This window comes from Orcinus orca, chromosome 3 (genome assembly GCF_937001465.1).
Source record: "Orcinus orca chromosome 3, mOrcOrc1.1, whole genome shotgun sequence".
NCBI lineage: Eukaryota > Metazoa > Chordata > Mammalia > Artiodactyla > Delphinidae > Orcinus > Orcinus orca.
In genome coordinates this window covers 80,729,103-80,753,540 of record NC_064561.1, presented here as the reverse complement: position 1 = coordinate 80,753,540, position 24,438 = coordinate 80,729,103, and the positions used below count along the sequence as shown (strand labels likewise).

General features: G+C 40.8%; 2 protein-coding genes across 2 annotated transcripts; both read left to right on the top strand.

The window, feature by feature from the left end:
* The first annotated feature begins 1,150 nt into the window (after window positions 1–1,150).
* PHAX (phosphorylated adaptor for RNA export) lies at window positions 1,151–15,046 on the top strand. The gene is made up of 5 exons (XM_004279858.4): window positions 1,151–1,282; window positions 3,134–3,747; window positions 6,061–6,181; window positions 8,128–8,211; window positions 13,782–15,046. Exons 1-5 carry the CDS (start codon window positions 1,187–1,189, stop codon window positions 14,049–14,051), a joined length of 1,185 nt encoding a protein of 394 aa, XP_004279906.1. The 5' UTR covers window positions 1,151–1,186; the 3' UTR covers window positions 14,052–15,046.
* Window positions 15,047–15,541: 495 nt separating this feature from the next.
* Window positions 15,542–20,504, top strand: TEX43 (testis expressed 43). The gene is made up of 3 exons (XM_004279859.3): window positions 15,542–16,668; window positions 17,249–17,357; window positions 20,166–20,504. Exons 1-3 carry the CDS (start codon window positions 16,583–16,585, stop codon window positions 20,373–20,375), a joined length of 405 nt encoding a protein of 134 aa, XP_004279907.1. The 5' UTR covers window positions 15,542–16,582; the 3' UTR covers window positions 20,376–20,504.
* Window positions 20,505–24,438: the final 3,934 nt, after the last annotated feature.

The following is a 24,438-nucleotide window of genomic DNA, read 5'->3' as shown; positions in this document are numbered from 1 at the left end:
AGGCTACCTTCATGCAATGGAAAACTAGGGAGTCATTAAAAAGAAGGAGCTAGATCTTTATATTCTGGTATAGAAAGGTGTCCAGATAAACTTCTATATTGTTTTTTTTGGCCGCGCCTCGCGACTTGCAGGATTTTATCTCCAGACCAGGGATCGAACCCAGCCTCCAGCAGTGGAAGCGCGGAGTCCCAACCTCTGGACCCCAATATTGTTTCTTTTTTAAAGTAGATAGCAGAATAGGAAAAGGTACAAATAACAAGATCCCCTTTACGCAAAAAAAAAAAAAAAAATCAAATATTTCTTGACCATCTTTACATACAAGAAGTCTTGTATGTTCGCAGGTAGAAACAACAGCGAATAAAACTGACATTTTAGTGGGGAGCTCAGACAAAAAATTTTTAAAATACACATATGACTATTGATGCCATGAGGGAAAAAAAAAGGGTTTGAGAGTGACAGGAGAGACCCTGTTTTAGTGAGGGTGGTTGAAGGAGACCTCTCTGAGAAGGTGGCATTTAATCAGAATCATGAGACAGCATAACCTGTGCAACAACGGGCTGTCGGGTGTTGGAGAGTCAGCCAGGCAGAGGGAACAGCAACTGCAAAGCCCTTGGGCCGGGAAAGGACAAAGGGTGCCTGAGGAACAACGTGAGCAGCGCCAGCGTGGCTGGAAAGCCGGAGGGGGACACCAGACAGGCACACACCCGCAGCTCCGCTGTTAGTACTGAGAACTCAAGCCTTATCGTGCGGAGGAGAGCCCTGGAAAGTCTGAGCAGGGCGGTGACCTCACGTCCCGTCTGGAAGGTTCCCCGGGAAGCTACATGCACGGTGGATCACAGAGGAGAAAGAATGGAAGCAGGAAGGCCTGCCCAGAGCATCCAGGCGAGGGTTGTGAGGCTGGGGGAGAAATCCCTCATGGCTGCCATCCATGCGCATCTTTAGGTTTGCCGGAAACAGGTCGGTAGGGAACGCGCCAGAGTGCCGCAGCAGCAGAGGACTCATTCTCCCAGGATAGCGTTAAGCGAGCGCAACATCTGCGAGCCTCGACCCAGGCGTCTGGGTCCACCGGCCGCCGGGGCGGGAGCAGCCCCCCTCGCGGGGGCGCCCGACCAGTCAGAGCCAGCCAGACCAGCCCGCCGCCCCGCCGGAAGTGCCCTCTCGGCCCGTTGCACCGCGCCGCGGGAAGATGGCGCAGGAGGCAGGCGACATGGAAGATGGGCAACTTTCTGACTCGGATTCCGACATGACGGTGGCACCCAGCGACAGGCCGCTGCAGGTGCCGGTGAGTGCGGGGGGGGGCGGGTGACTCTGGGCCGGGAGCGCGGAGCGCGGAGCCTGGGCTGCGATGAGGGGTGGTCGTCCCCGGGCCCGGCGCGCGAGCCGGTGCGGCGGGGAGGGTGAGGGGCGGGCGGGCGTCCCGCGGCCCGGCGCGCGGAGCGAGGGAGGTTGCGGGGATAGGAGGCCGTACGAACCTAGCCCGGCGTATCGCTGCGAAGCGGGTTCCGCGAGGCGGGCTGTCTCCCGGAGGCGGGCTTGCGGCTGCCTCTTCCCCGCCTCCAGTGCTCCGCTCCTCGTTTTCTAAACCTACGGGCTTCCCCACTTCGGCGCCGCTAGGTTGTCTCGGAAGGGCATTTTTTTGCCGAAAATGTAGAACCTGGGGACCTCTGCCCGCAAACAGCCTGTGGCGCTGGTGTGCACGCTGAGCAGAAAGGGAGTGAGGACCAGGGATGAAGTTCATCACTTGCTCAGAGGCCTGGTCTTCCATATTCCCCTGGAACCTAGCTTCGTCATGCCATAATGTGGCACTGGGTTTTGTGTTAGCTTCCCAGGTTTCTAAGTAGGCGTTTGTCTTGGCCGCCCTACTGAGTAGCAAGCTCTTTTGAGAAGGCTTTAGTGCCAGTCTCCGCGTTCGAATCCTGGCGCCGCCACTGTGTGACCTCTGACAGGTCATTTAGCCTGGTGTCCCCATCTTAGAATAGGAATGATAATAGTACGACAGTAATAGGGTTGCTGTCAGGATTCAGTGGAGCCTGAGTAATGGCTGACAAGTGTTAGTGCCATTATTATTTCAAAATAGGAAGACTTACCTTCTAGACTTAAAATACCCCACCCCCATTTCTAGCACATATTAGGAACTTAACAAATACTTTGTTTAATGTTTAGTTGAAAAAGCAAAGGTGATTCCTTTTGCATAGAAATTTCTTAGGAAATCGGTACCAAAATATTTTGTTTTTCAGTCTCTTTCAGTTTGTTTTACATAGATTGACCCATGACTTGGTAAACTTAATGCCACGGACTCTGCAGTTTTAAAAGTAATTTGTCGGAGATTCTTACACATAGGAGTTTACTGTCTAGTCTAAAAGGAACATAGTCACAAAACCATATAAAGACAGTTGATGTAATCAAATGCATGGCAGGCACCTTTGGAAAGGAAGAAAACAAGTTCTGTTTTAACTGCTAGTAACATCGTGTATGTCATTTTCAAACATTCTGACAATAACTTAAAAGATTGAAAATCTTCTAAAGGTGAGAATTAAAAGCTTTGGAAATTTTTTAAAAGGGGTCTTAGAACTACGTGCTGTATTAGCTATATAGAAATATGAATTTGTGGCTTTTAAAATGGAAATTCCAGGGAGTTCCCTGGTGGTCTAGTGGTTAGAATTTGGTGCTTTCACTGCCCGCCCGCGTTCGATCCCTGGTCAGGGAACAGGGATCCTGTAAGACGCACGGCACAGGCAAAAAAAAAAGGAAATTCCGTGTAGACCTTTAGAAATGCAGGGCCTCAGTTGGTTTCAGAGATCTTTGAAGATCATTTCTCCTTCAAAATGGTCCAGCTGAATCCCTAAATAATTTTTTAAAAAGCATGTGGTGGGGCTTCCCTGGTGGCGCAGTGGTTGAGAGTCCGCCTGTCGATGCAGGGGACACGGGTTCGTGCCCCGGTTCGGGAAGATCCCATGTGCCGCGGAGCGGCTGGGCCCGTCAGCCATGGCTGCTGAGCCTGCGCGTCTGGAGCCTGCTCCGCAACAGGAGAGGCCACAACAGTGAGAGGCCCGCGTACCGCAAAAAAAAAAAGCACATGGTGTGTGGAGTTAATGTGTTTTATGGAATTGATTGTATTTTCTTTCACTTGCAGAAAGCACTAGGTGGGGACTGTGCAGTGAGGCCCTTCCAGAGTACTGCAACAGTGTGTGCTCCGGTATCACATTATCGGACTGTTAAAAGTGTGGATTCAAGTGAGGAGAGTTTTTCGGATTCAGATGATGATAGCTCTCTCTGGAAGCGCAAACGACAAAAATGTTTTAACACTCCTTCCAAACCAGAGCCTTTTCAGTTTGGCCAGAGCAGCCAGAAACCGCCTATTGCTGGAGGGAAGAAGGTTAACAACATATGGGGTGCTGTGCTGCAGGAACAGAATCAAGATGCAGTGGCCACTGAACTTGGTATCTTGGGAATGGAGGGCACTATTGACAGAAGCAGAGAATCCGAGACGTACAATTATTTGCTTGCTAAGAAACTTAAGAGGGAATCCCAAGAGCATACAAAAGAATTAGACAAAGAGCTAGATGAATATATGCATGGTGGCAAAAAAACGGGATCAAAGGAGGAGGAAAATGGGCAAGGTCATCTCAAAAGGAAACGACCTGTCAAAGACAGACTAGGAGACAGACTAGAAATGAACTATAAAGGCCGATATGAGATCACAGAGGACGATTCTCAAGAGAAAGTGGCTGATGAAATTTCTTTTAGGTGAGTATTTAAATTTGTCTACAAGTGAGCACTTGACCAATTGTCTTCCATTTATGAGAAATAACACAGATTCCAAATACACTGACAATGGTGTTCCTTTTTGAAATTTTTTAATTCAAGGCATGAACTCTAGGCTTATGTGGTTATATGAATATAGCTGGGTGTTCTTAAATTTGGGCAGACCTGATAGAATAATTTTGCAGATTTTTATGAACTTTTGAGCAACTCTTTCCATTTAGTGCTATAGAACTCTTTAGGTAAAAACATATCCTTTTAAATCATGTAGGTTTTTTGGAGTGCTTTCAAGCATTCATGAATTTTTTTTTTTTTTACAATTTTATTGAGGCATGGTATACATGTGGTAAAATTCATCCATTTCAAGTGTTGATTTTTTTAGTAAGTTTATCAGTTGTACAACGATTACCATAAAGCACTTTTAAAACATTTCCATCACCCTATAAGATCCCTCATACCATGTGCCCATTTAAAGTTAGTTCCTGTTCCTATTCCCACGTAACTGCTAATCTACTTTCTGTTGCTATCAATTTGCATTTTTGGAAATTTCACGTTAATGGAATCACAGTATGGGGTCTCTTGTGCCTGGCTATTTTCACTTACTGCAGTGTTTTTCAGATTCATCCATGTTGTAGCAGGAATCAACAGTTTGTTTATTTACACGCACACGCATATGCACGCACACATCCATATCGGCTGTTACCCTTTTGGGAAATTATGAATAATGCTGTTACGAACTTTCACGTACACATCTTTGGACACAGATTTTCATTTCTTTTGGATAAATAGGAGTAGAGTTGCTTGATGTATGGTAAATTTACATTTCATGTATTTTTTATTTATTTATTTTTTTTTGGCGGTACACGGGCCTCTCACTGCTGTGGCCTCTCCCGCTGCGGAGCACAGGCTCCGGACGCGCAGGCTCAGCGGCCATGGCTCACGGGCCCAGCTGCTCCGCGGCACGTGGGATTTTCCTGGACTGGGGCACGAACCCGTGTCCCCTGCATCGGTAGACGGACTCTCAACCACTGTGCCACCAGGGAAGCCCATTTCATGTATTTTTAACAAGAAATACTAAAAGTTAAAATTTTGGGAATTCCCTGGCAGTACAGTGGTTAGGACTTGGCACTTTCATTGCCATGGGCCCGGGTTTGATCCCTGGTCGGCGAACTAAGATCCTGCAAGCCTCCCGGGGAGGTCAATAAATAAATAAAAAGTTGAAATTTTGCTTACTTTTTTATTAGCTCTAAATCACTAGTGAACAGTGTCACAAATCTGAAAACAGGTAAGGTTCAAGAGTAATATAGCTAGTAGGAAAACAAGTATTTACTTTCCAGGCAAGCCTGTCAATACTCATACTGGATTTTTTTAAAATACTGAGGGAGTTTGGAATTTGAGTTCTGGAAAGGAACTTCGAGATTTTGTAAACCAAAGCCTTTACTTTACAAATAGGAAAGTGAGGCCCAGTAGTTGTGTGGCTTGCTCAAAGTTACAAATTTAGTAAGTGTCAGACCTGGAACTAAAGTCTAGCCCCTTTGTTCCTAGTCTACTGCTCTTTCCACAACAGAAGAAACAAAAGAAGCCAGGGCTGGTTAGGGAACTGGTAAGACTTCTGTAATATTAATGCTCCTTCATCTCTATGGAGTATGGGCTCTGATGTCAGAAGTGCTACCTACTTAGGCTCCCTGTGTTTTTACCTCTCAGTGGTAAAATGAAAATAATAATACCTGCTTCATAAGGTTGTTGAGAGAGTTAACTGAGATATAATGCATGTATAGTTCTTAGGATTGTGCTTATCCCATAATAAGCCTTTGGTAAATATTAGCTATTTCCTTGTTCTGAGGCAGGGAGCCCAAGAGGGAAAAATCCAATCCATTTTAAAGCTTTTAGACATCTCTAGAGTTAGGAGAGCTAACTTTTAGAAAGCATGGTATATGTTTGCTATTTGTTTTGATGAGAGTAGACTGGTTGTATCTTCTTTTGCTTTTAGGCTTGCATTCCCCTTGCTATGTGTGCATGTTTCTTTTGAAATATGCCATAATCCAATAAGGCAAAGTGAAGATGCCAGTTATGAGACTTGAGGTGGATCCTGGAGGTTATGATCTCCTTGGGTGACCCAAGATAGGAATGTTTCCATGTCAGTGATTCCAAGGTTAAATATTGGGGATTTTGGAAAGCAAATGTTATTAAAATGAGAAGTTAATTCTAGCTAGGAACTAAATTGGAGACTAAGGTAGATTTCCTCAACTTTTTGCAACAAATAAAAAGTTTAATATTACTTCATTTGTTCCTCATCAGGTTGCAGGAACCAAAGAAAGATTTGATAGCCCGAGTAGTGAGGATAATTGGGAACAAAAAGGCAATTGAACTTCTGATGGAAACTGCTGAAGTTGAACAAAATGGTGGCCTTTTTATAATGGTAAGACTAACTGCTTCATTCTTTCTGCTTTTGTATTATTTCATGTGATTTTTTAATAAAATGCCCTTGTCTCTGATTGTTGGTTCTCTTATTTATAAATTATTACAGTGTGTTTCAGACTTTTAAAAACCTTCATTAATAATTTAAAAATTCAGGGCTTCCCTGGTGGCGCAGTGGTTAAGAATCCACCTGCCAATGCAGGGGGCAAGGGTTCGAGCCCTGGTCCGGGAAGATCCCACATGCTGCAGAGCAACTAAGCCCATGCACCACAACTACTGAAGCCCACATGCCCTAGAGCCCGTGCTTTGCAACAAGAGAAGCCACCACAATGAGAAGCCTGCGCACCACCACAAAGAGTAGCCCCCGCTCGCCACAACTAGAGAAAGCCCGCACGCAGCAACGAAGACCCAATGCAGCCATAAATAAATAAATAAATTTATTTTTTTTAAAAAAAAGAAATGTTACTTTTGGCTCATTTAATTCATGCATTTTTTTTTTTTAAATTTATGTCTGTGTTGGGTCTTTGTTTCTGTGTGAGGACTTTCTCTAGTTGCAGCAAGTGGGGGCCACTCTTCTTTGCAGTACACGGGCCTCTCACTATCGTGGCCTCTCTTGTTGCAGAGCACAGGCTCCAGACGCGCAGGCTCAGTAATTGTGGCTCATGGGCCTAGTTGCTCCGCTGCATGGGGGATCTTCCCAGACTAGGGCTCGAACCCATGTCCCCTGCATTGGCAGGCAGATTCTCAACCACTGCACCACCAGTGAAGCCCAATTCATGCATTCTTGGAAACTGGTTCTTGGGGGTAAAAAAACCAAAAATCTTGTTATGTAAAAAGCACAGATAAATATAAAGTATATCTGTGAGTATTAAAATCTCATGGGTGGTAGGAGTGAATAGGAAACAAAATGTCTAAAGAGGCTTCTGGGGTTGAGAAAGCAAAAATGAAAAAACAGTTAAAAAATACTTCATTGCTCCAGAATGGCATAAAGAGCACTTCTCTGGTTGGGCCAAATCACAAGCAGTAGCAGTTTATCCCATAGAATGAATGGTTTTGCAGATCTCATTTAATTGAGCTTTCAGCACAGGGTGAGGATGAAGATTGAATGGCTTCCTTCTTATTTGTTCCTCATGAATTTGAATAATAACATCACAAGAGACTAAATATTATGCTGTGGAAATGGAGAGAAAAGAAACCAGTTAGAAGTGATAGCACTGGGTGAGGAAACAGCCTGTGAACATAGGTTCCAGAAATTAACAACAAAACAAATTATAATAATCATGAATATACTGGCATCCCTGTTTGTGTCACTGTTTAAGGTACCTAGATTTTCATTCAGTTGAGCACGAAGTTATAGATTATATCAATATTTTACTTTAAAAAAATTTTTTTTTTTAAATTTCTTGCTGTGCCACACAGCTTGTGGAATACTAGTTCGCCAACCAGGGATCAAATCCAGGCCCCCTGCAGTGAAACCACCAAGTCCTAACCACTGGACTGCCAGGGAATTCCCTATATCAAAATTTTAATACTGTAGTAATAATACAGTAGTAATAAAACCAGTGAGCTAATGGAAATCTACTGAATGTTGGGAAGATGCAAGTCCAAATTCACTTTCTTTTGGTGCATGCATTCTTTCTTTGTACAGTTCTTTATTGCTGTGTGCCAGGCACTGTTCTAGACACAGGAAGCTTATGTTGTAATAGGGGGTGGGAGGGAAACAGTCTGTAAAGAATAAATGTAGTATCTTCAAGTATGCCAAGAAGTGATACATGCCATGGGAAAAGAAATAGAGCAAATGGAAGTCTGGAGAGGAGAGAAGGACACTGCAGTTAAACTGGAGTGGTACTGTAGACCTTAATATCTCCTTAGGAATGTCTCTAAAAGTTGCTTTGACCATTCACTGGAAGAGTCTTCACAGGATCATTTTTCTGTTCCTTTTTGTAGAATGGTAGTCGAAGAAGAACACCAGGTGGAGTTTTCCTGAATCTCCTGAAGAACACTCCTAGTATCAGTGAGGAACAAATTAAGGTAGAAACAATAATGTCCTTGACTTTTGAGATCCATCATAATTTAACTCCCACTGAGCCTCTAGCTTCATTTTCTACTGATCTATGTTACCTGCTCTGCCTTGTACTGACCAATTTTTCATTGTCTCATTTCAAGTAAACCTTGTGCCTTTGGTAAAGCTCTGCCTCCTCATTTTCTTCCCTTTCAGAGCCAAGGTCAAGATTTCTTTTATGGCAATTTTTCCTGGTCTCTTAGCATGTAATTATTTTTTTCTACTCCTACAACTTTTTATGAATGAAAAATTTCAAACGTGGAATAGATGAAAAAGCAACAGGATGAATACCCATATATCCTTCACCTAGGTTCAGGGGTGGTTAACATGTTGACATTCTTACTTTACCTGTACAATTTTTTTTCTGTACCATTGGGAAATAAGGAGCAAACATCATGACATTCAGCCCTAATTACTTCAACAAGCATCTCCCAATATCCTACACAGCCACACCTAAGAAAAATAAGAACAGTTTCATAGCATCATCCCAGTATCTATCTAGCCCTTATTCCAATTTCCTGAATTGTCCCAAGAATGTATTTTCTAGCTTTTTTCCTCCCCAAATCAGGATCCTATCTAGATTTCCACATCCCATTTGTTATATGTCTTTTGATCTGTTTAATCCTACATTTTTCTCCATGATTTAGACCTTTTGATGAGTCCATTATGGCTCTCTTATAGAATATACTACATTCTGTTGTCTGCTCACACATTTGTTTTGTTCATTCCTCACAAACTGGAAGCCAGGCATTTTAGTATCATTTTTGTATTACCAGAATGTCATATGGGAAATCTTATACACTGTGGGTTTTTCACAGCTCAGAATTCAGTTACCTTTTAATTTATTAATTAAGGAACATGACTCGCATTTAGCACATGTGATCAAAATTGAGAACTGTCTTCTTGCATAGGAAGGAGATGGTACACATGTGCAACACAGCTACAATATTTGAGAAATTTTGTATTCTCTTTATTATAACAGTGGGTGATAAAGGTCATAGGAATGTGCTTTAGCCGTACTAATGTAATGCTGATGATGACAGAAAAAAAAAACCTTTTCTCTTGAGCTGATGCTACATGTGAGCATATTTTGCATCTGCTCAATGTTTTTTTCTTTTTTCTGGCTATTCACTTTTAGTCATTTTTAAAAAAATCTGTTACTGAAATTCCTACAGGAAATGTTACTGTTGTTGCACGTTTGAAATCTCTACTCTGTAACTACTTTTTTCCTCATTGGAACAATTATTTTGATAATAAATTTATAACAATGTGAATTTCCTTGGGAACACAACTTTTGAGTGGTAGAACAGAGCTTATACCTTAATGATGTTCTCCCTCCTCCCCCAGTATAACCCCTGATCAGAGTGTGTACTTAGAAGGAACATTCTTCTTGGGTCTTTGTTAGATAGCAAAATGTGACTCTTTTCAAAGATATAGCATGATGTGATGAAAAGAATTCTCTAAGATTCAAAATCTAGGTTTTAATCTTAATTTTGCCATTTAGTGATTATATGACTATGAGCAGATTGCTTATTCTCCCTCAGCCTTGATTTTCTCATCTATAAAGTGAGGACTTTAATATGTGTCCTGCCTATTTAATATTGCTATAAAGGAGTTAAATAAAATGATGTCTAGAAAAGCTGTTTGTCAACTAAACTTGGACAATTTCCAGAAGCGGGAGAGAAGAAAATAACATTTATTCACCATCAGCCTGGCACTGTCTATCATTGGGTATTACCCTGATATGCAAATGCAGAGCAATAAAAAGGATAGGTCTGAGATCACACAGGAAGGACTCTGACTTCAAACCCATGCTGTTTTCACTGAATCACCTATCTTTTTTTTTTTTTTTTTTTGTGGTACGCGGGCCTCTCACTGCTGTGGCCTCTCCCTGTTGCGGAGCACAGGCTCCGGACGCGCAGGCTTAGCGGCCATGGCTCACAGGCCCAGCCGCTCCGCGGCACATGGGATCCTCCCGGACCGGGACACGAACCCGTGTCCCCTGCATCGGCAGGCAGACCCTCAACCACGGCGCCACCAGGGAAGACCTGAATCACCTATCTTTGAAATTCATTTCTTCTAACTCATTGTGGAGAAGGAGATTTAATGTTAGTAGATTTTTATCTTGAACAACAAGAAACATTGCATTATAATAAACAGAAACGTTTGTAGTATCTAATAATAGGGGAATGTTGACTAATAGGGACATTCATAAAACAACTATCCTGTAGCCTCTATTTTTGTGAAGCAATTTTAAGAAAATTAGAAAATGCAATAATAACTGAATTTTTTAAAACGACAAAGTACAAATTTATAGAGAAAAAGAGGCATGGGACAATAGACTGGCAGTTAAAGCACCAAAATATTACCAATGATTTGGTCTGTTGTGAGGGATTATAAATGTTTTGTCTTTTAAGATTTTTCTGGGTTTTTTTTTACCAAATTTTCTGTATGTGCGTGGATTGACTATCTTTGTTACTAGAGGGAAAAGCCTAAGACAGATATAATTTTATTATAGGTAATTTCATGTGCCATCCAAATAATGGTGTTATAATTATTCTTTTAGTCACTATATTGCTAACAATCACAGTCTGTAGAACTTGGAAGCCAAAACTGAACTGAGTGGGCTTGTTTTCAACTTTTTCTCATTTGATTTTGTTTCGGTATATGGCCTTATAATTTGTTTTAGACAATACAAAGTTTGTGAAGAAAGAAAAAGTAAGAATAGTTAGAAGTTAATTTGCGAAGCGGGGACCCCTGGGGTGCCTGGCCAAGGCCCCCTCGCCCACGCCCACCCCATCACCGACCCCCTGGGAAGACCTCGGCCCCCAGACGAGCACCTCTCCGGGACGCTTGTCCCCAGATTTTGCTGAGGAGCTGAGGTCCTCAGAGCCATCTCTGAGCCCCGGTCTTCTGGAGGAGGATGGAGAGGTGGCCGTGGTGCTTCTGGGCAGGCCCTCTGCCGGCGCCGCAGACCCTGAGGAGGTGGTGCTGTGCAGCAGCTGCTGTGCCATGCGGCTGCGGCGCCGGGGCCTGGCCCGGTGCCCTCCTAGAGGGTCGGGGTGCTTCCCCCGACTTGGTGTGGGGGCCCCGCCACCTGGCTGTCAGCATTTTAAAGAGGTCCCCCCCTCAGGAGTTCTGGCTGCCAGCTAACTGCCCCCTCCCCAGCCAGGACCTCCTGGCAAGACTGTAGCTAGTGGTGTTTTTACAACCAAAGACTCTATTTTGTGGTTTAAGGAGAATAAAATTGACTATGTTTAAAAGAAAAAAAAAAAAAGTTAATAAGTCCACCTATAACGTTCTCCCTCCGAAAATAGTATGCACTTCAGATTCTTAACTTGCAGAGTTAATTATACAAAGAGATGGATGGGAGAAAAAAGTTGCTCTCAGATTATCTGTTGTCTGCATTTGTTGTAACAACATTAATAATATGCTACAAAGACATTTCTTTGGGTCATCCCAGTTCTGTTTAAATTCGTAACCCATGAGAATGACATTCCTTTTTAATAAGGATTGCCATATTTGGAGGGAAAAGGGGAACTTCATAATTTTATTTAGTGTTGCCAAGCATTGTACTAGTTAGAATTGTTTTTATCAAGATGTTTGGATGTGCTTCCATATAAAATGAAAATACTTCTACTATTGCTCCACTTGAAGGTAAGTAGACTCTTAAAAAAATTGTGAATTATCACAGTCTTGCGAAGGTTTAAGGTTTAAGAATATGGATTTGAAGAAATCATTTATGAGTTTAGACTTTATACCTTTACCTGTTGGCTCTAATCTTGAGCCTCACTTTCCTCATCTGAAAACAAGTATAATCCCCACCTCATAAGGTTCTTGTGTGAATGAAAAGAGTTCACACCTGTGTAAAGTTCTCAGCGTAATGCCTGGCACATAAAAGTGCTCATTCAGGAATTGGTAGCTGGCCTCATTTTCCTCTGAATTCACCCTTTTTGTCCTTCCTGCGCTTTTTTCTCACATATGTACCCTCCTTCTCCACCCCCATCCTCATTTCTTTAGCAAATACTTTCATTCCTTCTCTTCATCAAAGCTCTCATATTCTGACGCTTTCCCTTATTGCATTCATTTCGGGGTTCCTTCCTCTGCTAATTCCATGTGCTGCTTTTACTATTTAGCGAAGCAGAGGGCCCCCTTTATCTCACCATCCTCCATATTGTTTTTTATAAACAAGAAGGGATTTACACTTTATGCACTTTAAGAATGTAATAGGAACTGACTTGGCTACAGCTTCTTTTTTTTTACGGTACGCGGGCCTCTCACTGTTGTGGCCTCTTCTGTTGCGGAGCACAGGCTCTGGACGCACAGGCTCCGGACGCGCAGGCTCAGCGGCCATGGCTCACAGGCCCAGCCGCTCCGCGGCATGTGGGATCTTCCCGGACTGGGGCATGAACCCGTGTCCCCTGCATCGGCAGGCGGACTCTCAACCACTGCGCCACCAGGGAAGCCCTTGGCTACAGCTTTTAAGAGTCACTTCCTAGAATATAATAGGATGTCGAAAGTGTGTCCTGCCTGTACTAGCTTCTCTTTTAAATCTTTGAATCTTTTTTGTATTAGCATCATCATTTTTGCCTTCTCTTTAGATCCCTGACCTTTTTTTTTGTACCCTCTAAAATTATATTTATCTATCTGTATCAAGGTTCCCAGAAGTTATTTTGTTTTTCCATGTAGTGTTTTAATGGAAATGTATTTTCTACTTGAACCGTTCTCATTCACTGGCAGTTTTGCCTCTCAGAGGATATTTGGCAATGTCTAGGGGTATTTTTGGTTGTCACCGTTTGGCGGTGGGGTGGGTGTGCTAGTGGGTAGAGGCCAGGTAGGCTGCTGAACATCCTGCAATGCACACAGCAGACTGCTACACAAAGAATTCCTTGGTTTGCAGTTTTAGTAGTGCCATACTTGAAAAACCCTGTAGTAGAAGATTCTCATATTGTCATACTATAAAATCCTTTTTCTGGCACCCTGGAATCCAAGTGCTGACTATATCATTTTTATGCCTTGTGATAAAAGTTTTTGGCAGAGATTTATAGTCTCACATGTTAATTACAGCAGTGTTTAAGGGCTGGAATTTTTCTTACGTTGTGTAGGTTACATGATCATATTTAGTCACACAGTTCGGGCCTGGCCAGTTTCTTAGCATATAACATGTGGTTATGATGACATTTCAGAGTTAGTAAATTATTATACCAAAGACTTTGTTTTGTTGTGATAAAATATATTTTATTTAAATCCTAAACAATATGATTTTTCTACTGTATATTTCTATTTAGAAAACCTTTATAGATTGATGTATATGGTATAATAAGCATGGACCCTAGACCTAACACTAGGCTGAGTTTGAATCATAGCTTCATCCTCTCAACTTGCAATGAGGATTTATTAAATATCTTGGACTCCGTGTTCAATTATGAATCTAATATTTTTTGTGTGTGGAAAATGGAGATAATATAAAGAGTCTGCCTTACAACAGGCTTTCAATAAATGGTAGTTCTTGTTTACTAAAGTTGTTCCTTTATTGTAGGACATTTTCTACATTGAAAATCAAAAGGAATATGAAAATAAAAAAGCTGCTAAGAAGAGAAGAACACAAGTGTTGGGAAAAAAGATGAAACAAGCTATTAAAAGCCTAAATTTTCTAGAAGATGATGATACATCACGAGAGACTTTTGCAAGTGACACAAATGAGGCCCTGGCCTCTCTTGATGAATCACAGGAAGGACACGGAGAAACAAAGTTGGATGCAGAGGAAGCCATTGAGGTTGATCATTCTCATGATTTGGACATCTTTTAGGACATTTTGAGAAATAAGCCTTTCTAAGATAACATTGTAATAATCCATTTCTACTGAGATTGCTTTATTTTACTTTGCACTGATAAACCCAAAAATCTGGAGAGAACTGTTGTCTTAAATAAAATTGAATATGTGGGAGATGAATGCAATAAGAACATTTAAAACTTTCTCATGTCTGACAAAGTATATAGCAGAGGATTTAATTTCTCAGTCTATTGCATGTGCTAATCATTACTAGTTGATAATCAGTTTTGTCCAGGTCATTATAACATAGCATTCAAAAGTTTGTTTTCTTTTTCTGATTTATCTTTGCAGTGAATTATGATTGGTTTCAAACATTCCATTAAAAGATCCTAAGACCTAAATTGTTAAGCTATTACAAATGCATTCAAATTTAGTTTTTCTGTGTTCTAAGAACTCTTAAGCAGTTTTAATAATAGAGACTAAAAATAGGTTTATACTAGTGGCTCTTCCCACTTAAGTTGTTTGTGCAGAAGTAAATAAACATCAGAAGCTTTTCAAAGAAGTATCTGTGCTTAACTTTAACTTTGTTTTTGACCTCTTATTAGTTACCTTGGTCATATGTTAAATACTGAATATGATCTATACCTGCATAATTATCATGACATTTAAAAAATTCCCAGTGACAGCCTGCCTAAGACTGTTTTACCTTATGTTAAGGAAGTTAGGTATTAAAAATGTTTCATCTGCATGATGTTTAAAATTATTCATTTTTATTTAAGGAAATAAAGGTAGTTTACTTAAGATGTTCCAGGAGTTGACTACAGTTTACAAAATAGATTAAGCAAAAATATGTAGGGAGCAATTATTAGCTATTCTTTGCAGCAGTGTACTTGAAGTCTTTCAGTAGTTTCTGAAATACATGATCATTGATGTTGAAGCTAAGTAAGCAGGGAAAGAAAAGGAAATGGTAATTGGTTACGTTTTTTTCGTAAAGAATGCAAAAATAAAAGTGGAGTTCTGGCAGTCCTTAATGAGTTTCAAGTGATTTTATTTTTTAATCTCAAGTGTTCTTTCATAAAATTGCTATAACCTAGGAAAGAAACATTTTAAATAGGTAAGTATTTAAACATTATCCCTGAGATTTTTTAACCATTTATTTATTTATTTAAAGAATTTTTTTAAATTGAAGTATAATTGATTTACAATATTACATTAGTTTCAGGTATACAACATAGTGATTCAGTATTTTTATGCCTTGTAAAATGATCACCACAGTCCCTGAGATTATTTTATGTAAGGTGATTTTAAAGGTATAGTAGGGCTTCCCTGATGGCCCAGTGGTTGGGAGTCTGCCTGCCAATTCAGGGGACGCGGGTTCGTGCCCCGGTCCGGGAAGATCCCACATGCCCATGCCGCGGAGCAGCTGGTCCCGTGAACCATGGCCGCTGAGCCTGCGCATCCAGAGCCTGTGCTCCGCAGCAGGAGAGGCCAAAACAGTGAGAGGCCCGCGTACCGCAAAAAAAAAAAAAAAAAAAAAGGTATAGTATATCAGGAAAGATAATCAACATTCAGAAATCTAAATGCCACTTACTCATGTAAATACTGCTAATTTTTCTAGTGAAAGTTACAGTTTTTGAGGGACATTAATGCCTCAGGCTACTTCATCTTCAATGGATTGCTCCTCCCTCATTCCCCGCTTCCCAGATTGTTTTCATCAATTGTTATTTCCTTAACATTTGCAAACCAGATTTCTGGATTGTAGTACATCCTAATGTTATATATAGAAACCAGTGCTTCAGTTTTTAAGGTTCTGTAAAGTTTTGTGTATTAATATTACTCTTCTCTAAACCTTTCTGACTATCCAGATCTAGAAAGTTCTCTCCAGACTGTTGCCGGGTGTGTATTCAGTTAATACTCTCACCAAGGCAGTGTACATTGCAGTCATTCTTCCTGCTCAGCCTAACATTTTTCCTCCTTCTGGCTAGGAGTATTAGCAGTAATAACCCTCCATGTCTCTGGCCTAGTAATTTAGGTGCTCATCCTCACTCATAACCTTTCTTTATTAAAATGAGTTTTGTTACCTAAAATACTCTGCGATATAACTCAAATCTTAGGAGATAAAATGGGTTGGATTGGTTTGGGTTTAGGCAAGTTTGATTTACACCTTGAAGTGTGTCTAAGTAATGGTGAAACAAATGGGACACATATCAACCACGTGCAGTATGTAAAGAGGAAAATCAGCTAAGGGTAAATAGTGTTAATTTGAAGTGATTATTTGTGAATAATAATTCTTTAGTCCAGTATATTTTCTAGTATCTGTCAAATTTGTAATATATCTGCAAGCATCCTTATTTTTTAAGTGTTCGTGATAAGAATGATGGTGTACTCAAGGTGTACTAAAACACCGAAAATAGCTCTAAGTGCCACACTCTTAACTTCTAAAGTAACTGCGATGGGTTGCTATGAAATTAGCAAAACATTGTTAGATCTGAGGCAGCAATGACATCATAATTAGACTAGTAGACTAGTGAAGTTCTAGATGAGAATTCCTGTCACTACTGGCAGTGATGGCTTCAGGCAAAGACACTTGTCCTATCTTACCTAAACTCACCAACAACTGTTCTAATGAGAATTCATCTAAGCCTGCTAATAAGTGAGGACTTAAGGGTTCTGGGTTTTGGGGTGGTTTCTTTGTTTGTTTTTTGTTTCTTTGTCTTCAATCTGGGAGCTACATAGATGAGGACGCTAATTCTGTGCTTCCCCTTGGCATCTATATAGAAAGCTTTATGTTCCAGAACAAAACAACGTGTGTGCAGAGAAAGCAAGTCTGACCTGAGTGTAGGGCATGTACTAAATTCAGAAGCTAAATTCGTTACTGGTTTTTGTGAGTGGCCAGTGATTCCTTTAGGTAATGAGTAGGCCTGAGGTAGGTCATGGTGTGCTGTCTTCCCCCATAAAGTCAGGCCAAAATGAACATCATGAGCAAATTGTAAAGGACAGCGTGCAGTTAGAGCTACAGATACCCAGCCCAGACTCTTGATCTTGGTGATACTCGGGGATTTAATGGCTTGGTTATCTACTAGGTGAGCCTCAAACAGTGACACAGCTCTGTGCTGCATCTGCGAGGGTCCAAACCTCACAGACACAGCTGCTTCCATTCCGTAAAATGAAGCTAAAATAATTGAATTTAGCTCACAATATATCCTTTCTTCTTGCTTTTTCCTAATCTTCAGGTGTGGTGAGATTCATTTGCCACGGTTTTCATTAAAGCATGGGATGATCCCAAGACGTTATGTAATGCCTTGGAAACAGAACATGAAATTCAGGATTGTGAATCTGAAGGTATTTTCCTATAGGTATTTATAATAAAAAACCTATACTATTTAATATATCTGTGAATAGACATATATAACTCTACAAAAGCTGCTTTGAAATTTATTTTTCATTTTTTCAGCTTTATTGAGGAATAATAGACAAATATGATTGTGTACCTTTAAAGTATACAACGTGATGCTTTGCTATACATTGTGGAGTGATTACCAAGATCAAGATAACACATTCATCACTTTACATTGTTGACTCTTTTTTTCTTGCAGTGAGAATGCTTCAGGTCTACTCTCAGCAGCTTTCAAGTATATAATACCGTATTATTAACTATAGTCACTGTGCTGAACATTAGACCGTTAGAACTTATTCTTCTTAAAACTGAAAATTTGTACCCTTTGTCTCATTTCTTCCTTCTCCCAGGCCCCGACAACCACCATTCTGTTCTGACAAAAACTATTTGATGCGCCTTCACATAAACTTGCAAACAAAAGTTAAATAGCAATATCTATTCAAATAACCCAATTACAAACTTAAAATAGATAAACCAAAAGATTTCATAAATATGTGTCTACCTTTTTCTCTACATAATGGCAACTCACAGCTGTTAAGTTCATCAGAAGTAGGCGCCATTAACATTAAAGCTACCGTACAGAGCATGTATTTTTTTTTAATTGAAGTATAGTTGATTTACAGTGTGTTAATTTCTGCTGTACAGCAAAGTGATTCAGTTATACATATATATATGTATATTTTATATTCTTTTCCATTGTGGTTTATCACAGGATATTGAATATAGTTCCCTGTGCTATACGGTAGGACCGTGTTTATCAATTCTATATATAATAGTTTGTATCTGCTAACCCCAAACTCCCAATCCAACTCTCCCCCATCCACCCTCCCCCTTGACAACCACAAGTCTGTTCTTTACAGAGCGTGTATTTTTACAGTTGTACTGCACACTCAGGTTGAGAGCTATGGGAACACTTTGGCTAGATTTACAGATAAGACTCCTTGCTCACTCAATGCTCTGATTCGGTAGTCAATAGTTTCAAAACATTTTCCAAATTCAGATTGATTGACCATTCACTTGTGAAAAGGTAAGTTGTTTCTTTAAAGGAGATTATAATATTTTGTAAGAATCAGTAAGAAGAGATTTCATGTTAGGATTCCTAGGAAGAAATGTGTTTATATAACTAATTTCCAAATTTCTAAAGGATAAGCAATTAATGTTGAATAAGAATGTACTTTGTTAAGACAGAGATATTACAAAATATGAATATTATATGATATACAAAATACAAAAATATGGCTCAATTATTTTCTTATAAAATGCATACATACAATGTAATAAATGAGGCTGCCATTTGCCTTGAGATGATTATTTTATATGTATTTTTATCTGATATTTTGAAAACAAATATGAAACTAAGGAAATCACGATTCAAATACCAGACTTAAACATCAAATTTGTATGGTTATTAAGACTTTCTAATATCTTAATATTGGGCTGTATTTCATGTAACTTAGTGGCTTATCAAGTCATTTTCAATGTCCTAAGTAGCTTTAGCATGGTGACAATATTAGTACTGACTTTATATTTTTCATTTACTAGAACTATCGGGTATAAACTTAGAGTTGAAGTCAATAATGAAGAACTGTTTTGAATGCATCAAAGCATTTCTGTTAGTCTTGCCCTTACTCTTTAGAGCTATAAGTCAGCATAATTCTTTCATTGTTATTTCACTTCTCCAATTTAGTTGACAGTGTTCCTAACAACTTAAAAAATATAATTAGTGACTGATGTATGGAATATTCTACCATACAGAGTAAAAGTGAAAATTAAATGAGAATTACAGTGAAGTGAATGTGCACTGAATAAATGCTAGCTATGCTTTCTTTTCATTTTACCATTTTTCCTGATGATATAGCTCTTTAACAACATAAAAACAAGAACACAGCATAGGAGAGAGGGAGCGGCACCCCAAGACCAGGCCAGACTGCTGTTCAGCAGTATCAAAGAATCAGAAATAGATGTACAACTAAGAGAATCTTAAGTAGCTGTTATCTATCCAGCAGCAGGGTGCAGCAGCAGCTGCATACTGTGTAGCTCTTTTACTTAGTAGTTGGCGAAAGTTTTTTCATTCACATAGAATGTTTTATTCAACACTCAAAGAATCCTTTAATAATTCCCATTTTATGTTTGAGGAAACTGAGTCTCACGGTAGGTAAATGACTTGTACAAGAACACAAAACTAGTGAAGTTAAAAGTCAGTGATCTGACTCCAAGTTTATAGTCTGCAGCCCACACCACTGGCTCTTCCTGTTGGTCGGAAGACACAAGTGAGAGAGCACTGCTTTTGAAAAAGGGATATTGCTCTGCCCACTAGACCTTCCTTCTCAACAGGAACAGTTAGAAAAACTATTGGGCAACTTCCATCTCAATCTAATAAAGTGGGTTTTTAAAAAATTAATTAATTTATTTTTCTCTGCGTTGGGTCCTCATCGTCGCACGAGGGTCCTCTCCATTTGCAGCAAGTGAATGGGGGCCACTCTTTGCTGTGGTGCGCGGGCTTCTCATTGCGGTGGCTTCTCTTGTTGCGGAGCGCGGGCCTCAGCAGTTGTGGCACGCGGGCTCTAGAGCGCAGGCTCAGTAGTTGTGGTGCACAGGGCCAGTTGCTCCGCGGCATGTGGGATCTTCCTGGACCAGGAATTGAACCCGTGTCCCCTGCATTGGCAGGCGGATTCTTAACCACTGCACCACCAGGGAAGTCCCTAATAAAGTGATTTTTGGTGTGATATAGAGCATATTTTTTTTTCTTTTAGCATGCAGAAGCATGTGGGATCCATGCTGGCCCTTTGGAAGACTCTCTGTTTTTGAATCACAGTGAAAGGCTTTGCCATGGGGAAGATCGTAAAGTTGTCTTGAAGAAAATCCCACCAGAAATAAAAATTGCAGATATGCCTCTGCATTCACCTCTCTCCAAGTACCAAAGCACTGTGATTTCCCATGGCTTCAGGAGGCGACTGATCTGATGAAAGAAGAATAAAATGATAAAGTATTTCAGTCTCTCCCTCCCTCTCTCTCTCTCCCATAATGTTTAAGTCCTTGTACATTTGTATTTTGCCTATAGGTTCAATTTGTTCGAAGGCTATAAGTCAACTGCATACTCTTTAAATTATACTAGCTTAGAAAGGAAATAGGCTGTGAGAATATCTGAGATGACGTGGGGGAACAAGGAAAACTGTCTCACTGAAATTAATTTCACACCAAGTAGTTAAGAAACAGCAGACGGATCCAGTCCTACCATCTAACCTTACCACACTCCTCTACCTTTCTCTCCTTCTTATTCCACCCTTATTATTCATTCCCTCCAAAGCTCAGTGTCAAGAAAGCCAAACTGAAATAGAGTTGCAGGATGTGGAATTATTTTTGCTTCTTTTCTGACTGCTCCAACACCCTTCCTTCCGCTCCACTACACCACACACACACCCCTAAGGCTATAGAGACCGGCAGCTAATCAGCATGGTTATTAGAAGTGTTAGTAGACAACTCTGTGATACATCATACAATTTTAGCTGAGACATATGTTTCCATATTGGTTCAGTGTATCCAAGTATCAATTTCCTATAGTGAAGGATTGATTCACATAACTTAAGACATAATAATCACTGTATGCAAAAATGATGCACCACTGTGGAAGACAGTATGGTGGTTTCTCAAACAATTACACTCAGAATTACCTTATGATCCAGCAATTTCACTTCTAGGCATATGCCCAGAAGAATTGAAAGCAGGGATTTGAACAGATATTTGTACACCAATGTTCATAGCAGCATTATTTATAATATCCAAATGGTGGAAACAAGTCAAATGTCCATCAACAGATGAATGGATTGTTGGGGAGGAAGAAATTTTCCTCTACCCTTCTAGGTTCTTCTGACTGGCTTAAGAATTGAATTGACATGAGACAGATTAACAGGAGAAAGTCAAACAAAAGTTAAATAACATGTATACATGGGAGAGGCCCAGGAAAACTGAGTAACTCACCCAAATGACTGAAACCCTCACTTTGTTTTTAAATTGTATTTATTCATTTATGGCTGCGTTGGGTCTTCCTTGCTGCGTGCGGGCTTTTCTCTGGTTGTGTGGTGAGCAGGCGCTACTGTTTGTTGCGGTGTGTGGGCTTCTCATTGCAATGGCTTCTCTTATTGCAGAGCAAGGGCTCTAGGAGCACGGGCTCAGTAGTTGTGACACACAGGCTCAGTAGTTGTGGAGCACGGGCTTAGTTGCTCTGCAGCACGTGGGATCTTCCTGGACCAAGGCTCGAACCTGTCTCCCCTGCATTGGCAGGCGGATTCCCAACCACTGAGCCATCAGGGAAGTCCCTGAAACCCTCACTTTAAATACCACCTTCAGCTAAAGACAGAAGAGGATTTGGGAATAGTGATTTGGGACTTCTAAGGGAGGAAGGCAATTGACATGGAGATGGAAAAGTAAACGTTTGGTAAATGTTTTCTGAGCCTGCAGAGACAGTGGGACACAGGGTGGCCTGTGATCTCTAAGAGTTTCCCCCACCACATCTAGCTCATGTTCTTTGCAGACATCTCTGGTGATAGCTCTATTCCAGTAATCGGCCCTCTATCTAAATTCCTTTAGGCACTTAGGGGGAAGGTCAAAAATTCTTCCTGAGTCTTCTGGGCCTTGATTGTTTTCAGCTTGAAATAATCCACATGCCAGAGACATTTTAGGGTGGCAAATTTTGTTTCCCTACAGATAAACAAAATATGGTATATGAATGTAATGGAGTGGATTATTAGTCAGCCATAAAATGAAGTTCTGTTACATGTTCTAACATGGGGAACCTTGACAACAGGCTAAGTGAATAAATAAGACATAAAAAGACAAATATTGTGTGATTTCACTTATATGAGATACCTAGAGTAGTCAAATTCTTAGAGATAGAAAATAGAATGGTAGTTAGTTACCAAGGGCTACAGAAGAGGGGAGAATGGGGAGTTATCATTTAAAGGGTAAAGAGTTTCAGTTTGACATGAAAAGTTCTGTAGATGGATGGTTACACGACAGGGTGAATGTATTTAACGCCACTGAATTGTACACTCAAAAAGGGTAAAAATCATTAATTTTATGTCATATATATTTTACCAGAATTTCTTTTTTTAAAAAGACCATAGTGGGTCTAAGCTATGCTTCATTCAGCCAAGTGTTCATATCTGATAACAGCACCGAGGAAACTATTACAGAAAAAGATAGAGCTGTCCATCTAATAACAACTTAAAAATCAGCAAAGAAAGCATCAATAAATTATTAAGGAAGATAATTTAAGTGATACTGAACTGAAGCAGGGTCCACTTGACAATTTACTGACACTGGGTTGTGGTGAAGGAAAATACAGCATTTATTGTAGGCACCAAGCAAGGAGAATGGGCAGCTCATGCTCAAAAGAACCAAACTCCCCGATAGCTTTCAGGGAAAGGTTTTTAAAGGCAACATTCAGGGTGAGGGTTGCAGTGGGTATGACTTTCTTCTGATTGGTTGGTGGTTGTTAACAGGGTGGTGTTTCAGGAATCTTATTCACCAACCTGGTTCCAACCAGTATGGGGTCTCTATGCTTGTGGTCAGCATGTAGTCACCATCCTCAGCCTGGGTGGGAGTCTTTGTCCCTGCAGAACAACTCAAAGATATGTGTCAGATTGTTGTATATATCCCTTGAGGAGGAAGTAGGCCTCTGTTTTACTGCTGAACTATTGTTTCTTGACTGCTTTTCCTGTGTTTCTGCATTCCCTCACTTCCCTAATTAATAACTGCTTGTGCCTGCTCTTTGGAACTTTGGGAAGGCCTAGGAGACCAAAGCCTTTTTCTACAAACAAGAAATGGGAGACACAGAGGGGCTTTTGTACCTAGGAAGGCTCTGCAGGGTCCTGCTTGGTTTCAGCTTCAGGTCTTCTCAGCTTGTCTCTCCCAGTGTGGAACCACCACCTTATGATCTGGGACAAGGAGAATTAGGGCCCCAGTATTCTCAGAGCCTCTATGCCCAAGGCAGAGCTTCCATCCCATGAATTGGGGCTGAGCAGAAAAAAAAAGGAGTCCCCCACCTTTTGGCCACACTTGCATAGAACTTAGCTTCAGAATCAGGTAGCCGGGGTCAGGATGAGAAATGCTGATATCCTGCCCTGCCTAGGAAGACAGCCCTCTACCTGGGATCTGTGGGGAGAGGAACCCTGTGCTCTTGGCTGCACCAGTCTGCAGTAGAGTTTCCACTATGGTGAGCTGGGAGGGGAGAGGGGAGAAGTGGGTCCTGGATCAAACACCTCAGGGTTCACTGAGCTTTAGGAGATTTCATTAAATAAATATTTCTTCATTTGCTGTATGCACCCAGGACCACGTCCAGAGACTTTAAATGGCTGTCCTTTTGTAATTATTACTGATTTTTTTTTGGTAGTGAGTCTGAAGAGCTCCTCGCATTGTCATGCTGGAAATGAAACTCTAGCCTTTTAAAAATTGTTCTAAGGAATCCCGTAGTCCTTTAGATCCAAGTTCTCAAGAGAACATAAAGCCCAGTCCGAAGAACTAGAAGAGATACTAGAATATATCTGTCTTGGACTTCCCTGGTGCACAGTGCTTAAGAATTCGCCTGCCAATGCAGGGGACACAGGTTCGATCTCTGGTCCGGGAAGATCCCACATGCCGTGGAGCAACTAAGCCTGGGTGCCATAAGTACCGAGCTTGCGCAATAGAGCCCATGAGCCATAACTACTGAGCCTGCATGCCACAACTACTGAAATCCACGTACTAGAGCCCATGCTCTGCAACAAGAGAAGCCATTGCAATGAGAAGCCCGTGCGCCACAACGAAGAGTAGCCCCCACTCACCGCAACTAGAGAAAGCCTGCAGGCAGCAACGAAGACCCAACACAGCCAAAAATAAATAAGCAAATAAATTGAAAACAAAAACAAAACAAAAAGAATATATCTGTCTCCTCAACTGACAAGTACTAGAGCCTAAATAAAGGTATGTGAGGAAGAAAACTGTGAAATATAATTTATATAATTATGTCATTCTACCCACACTTCAGTC

What these genes read in the sequence shown, in the direction of transcription:
- PHAX (XM_004279858.4), top strand. Translation starts at nt 1,187, where the DNA reads ATGGCGCAGGAGGCAGGCGACATGGAAGATGGGCAACTTTCTGACTCG. An exon ending in ATGGTGGCCTTTTTATAATG is followed by an intron (nt 6,182 to 8,127) that starts GTAAGACTAACT and finishes TCCTTTTTGTAG; the next exon opens with AATGGTAGTCGAAGAAGAAC. An exon ending in TCAGTGAGGAACAAATTAAG is followed by an intron (nt 8,212 to 13,781) that starts GTAGAAACAATA and finishes CCTTTATTGTAG; the next exon opens with GACATTTTCTACATTGAAAA.
- TEX43 (XM_004279859.3), top strand. Translation starts at nt 16,583, where the DNA reads ATGGCTTCAGGCAAAGACACTTGTCCTATCTTACCTAAACTCACCAAC. An exon ending in TCATCTAAGCCTGCTAATAA is followed by an intron (nt 16,669 to 17,248) that starts GTGAGGACTTAA and finishes CCTAATCTTCAG; the next exon opens with GTGTGGTGAGATTCATTTGC. An exon ending in TCAGGATTGTGAATCTGAAG is followed by an intron (nt 17,358 to 20,165) that starts GTATTTTCCTAT and finishes TTTTTCTTTTAG; the next exon opens with CATGCAGAAGCATGTGGGAT.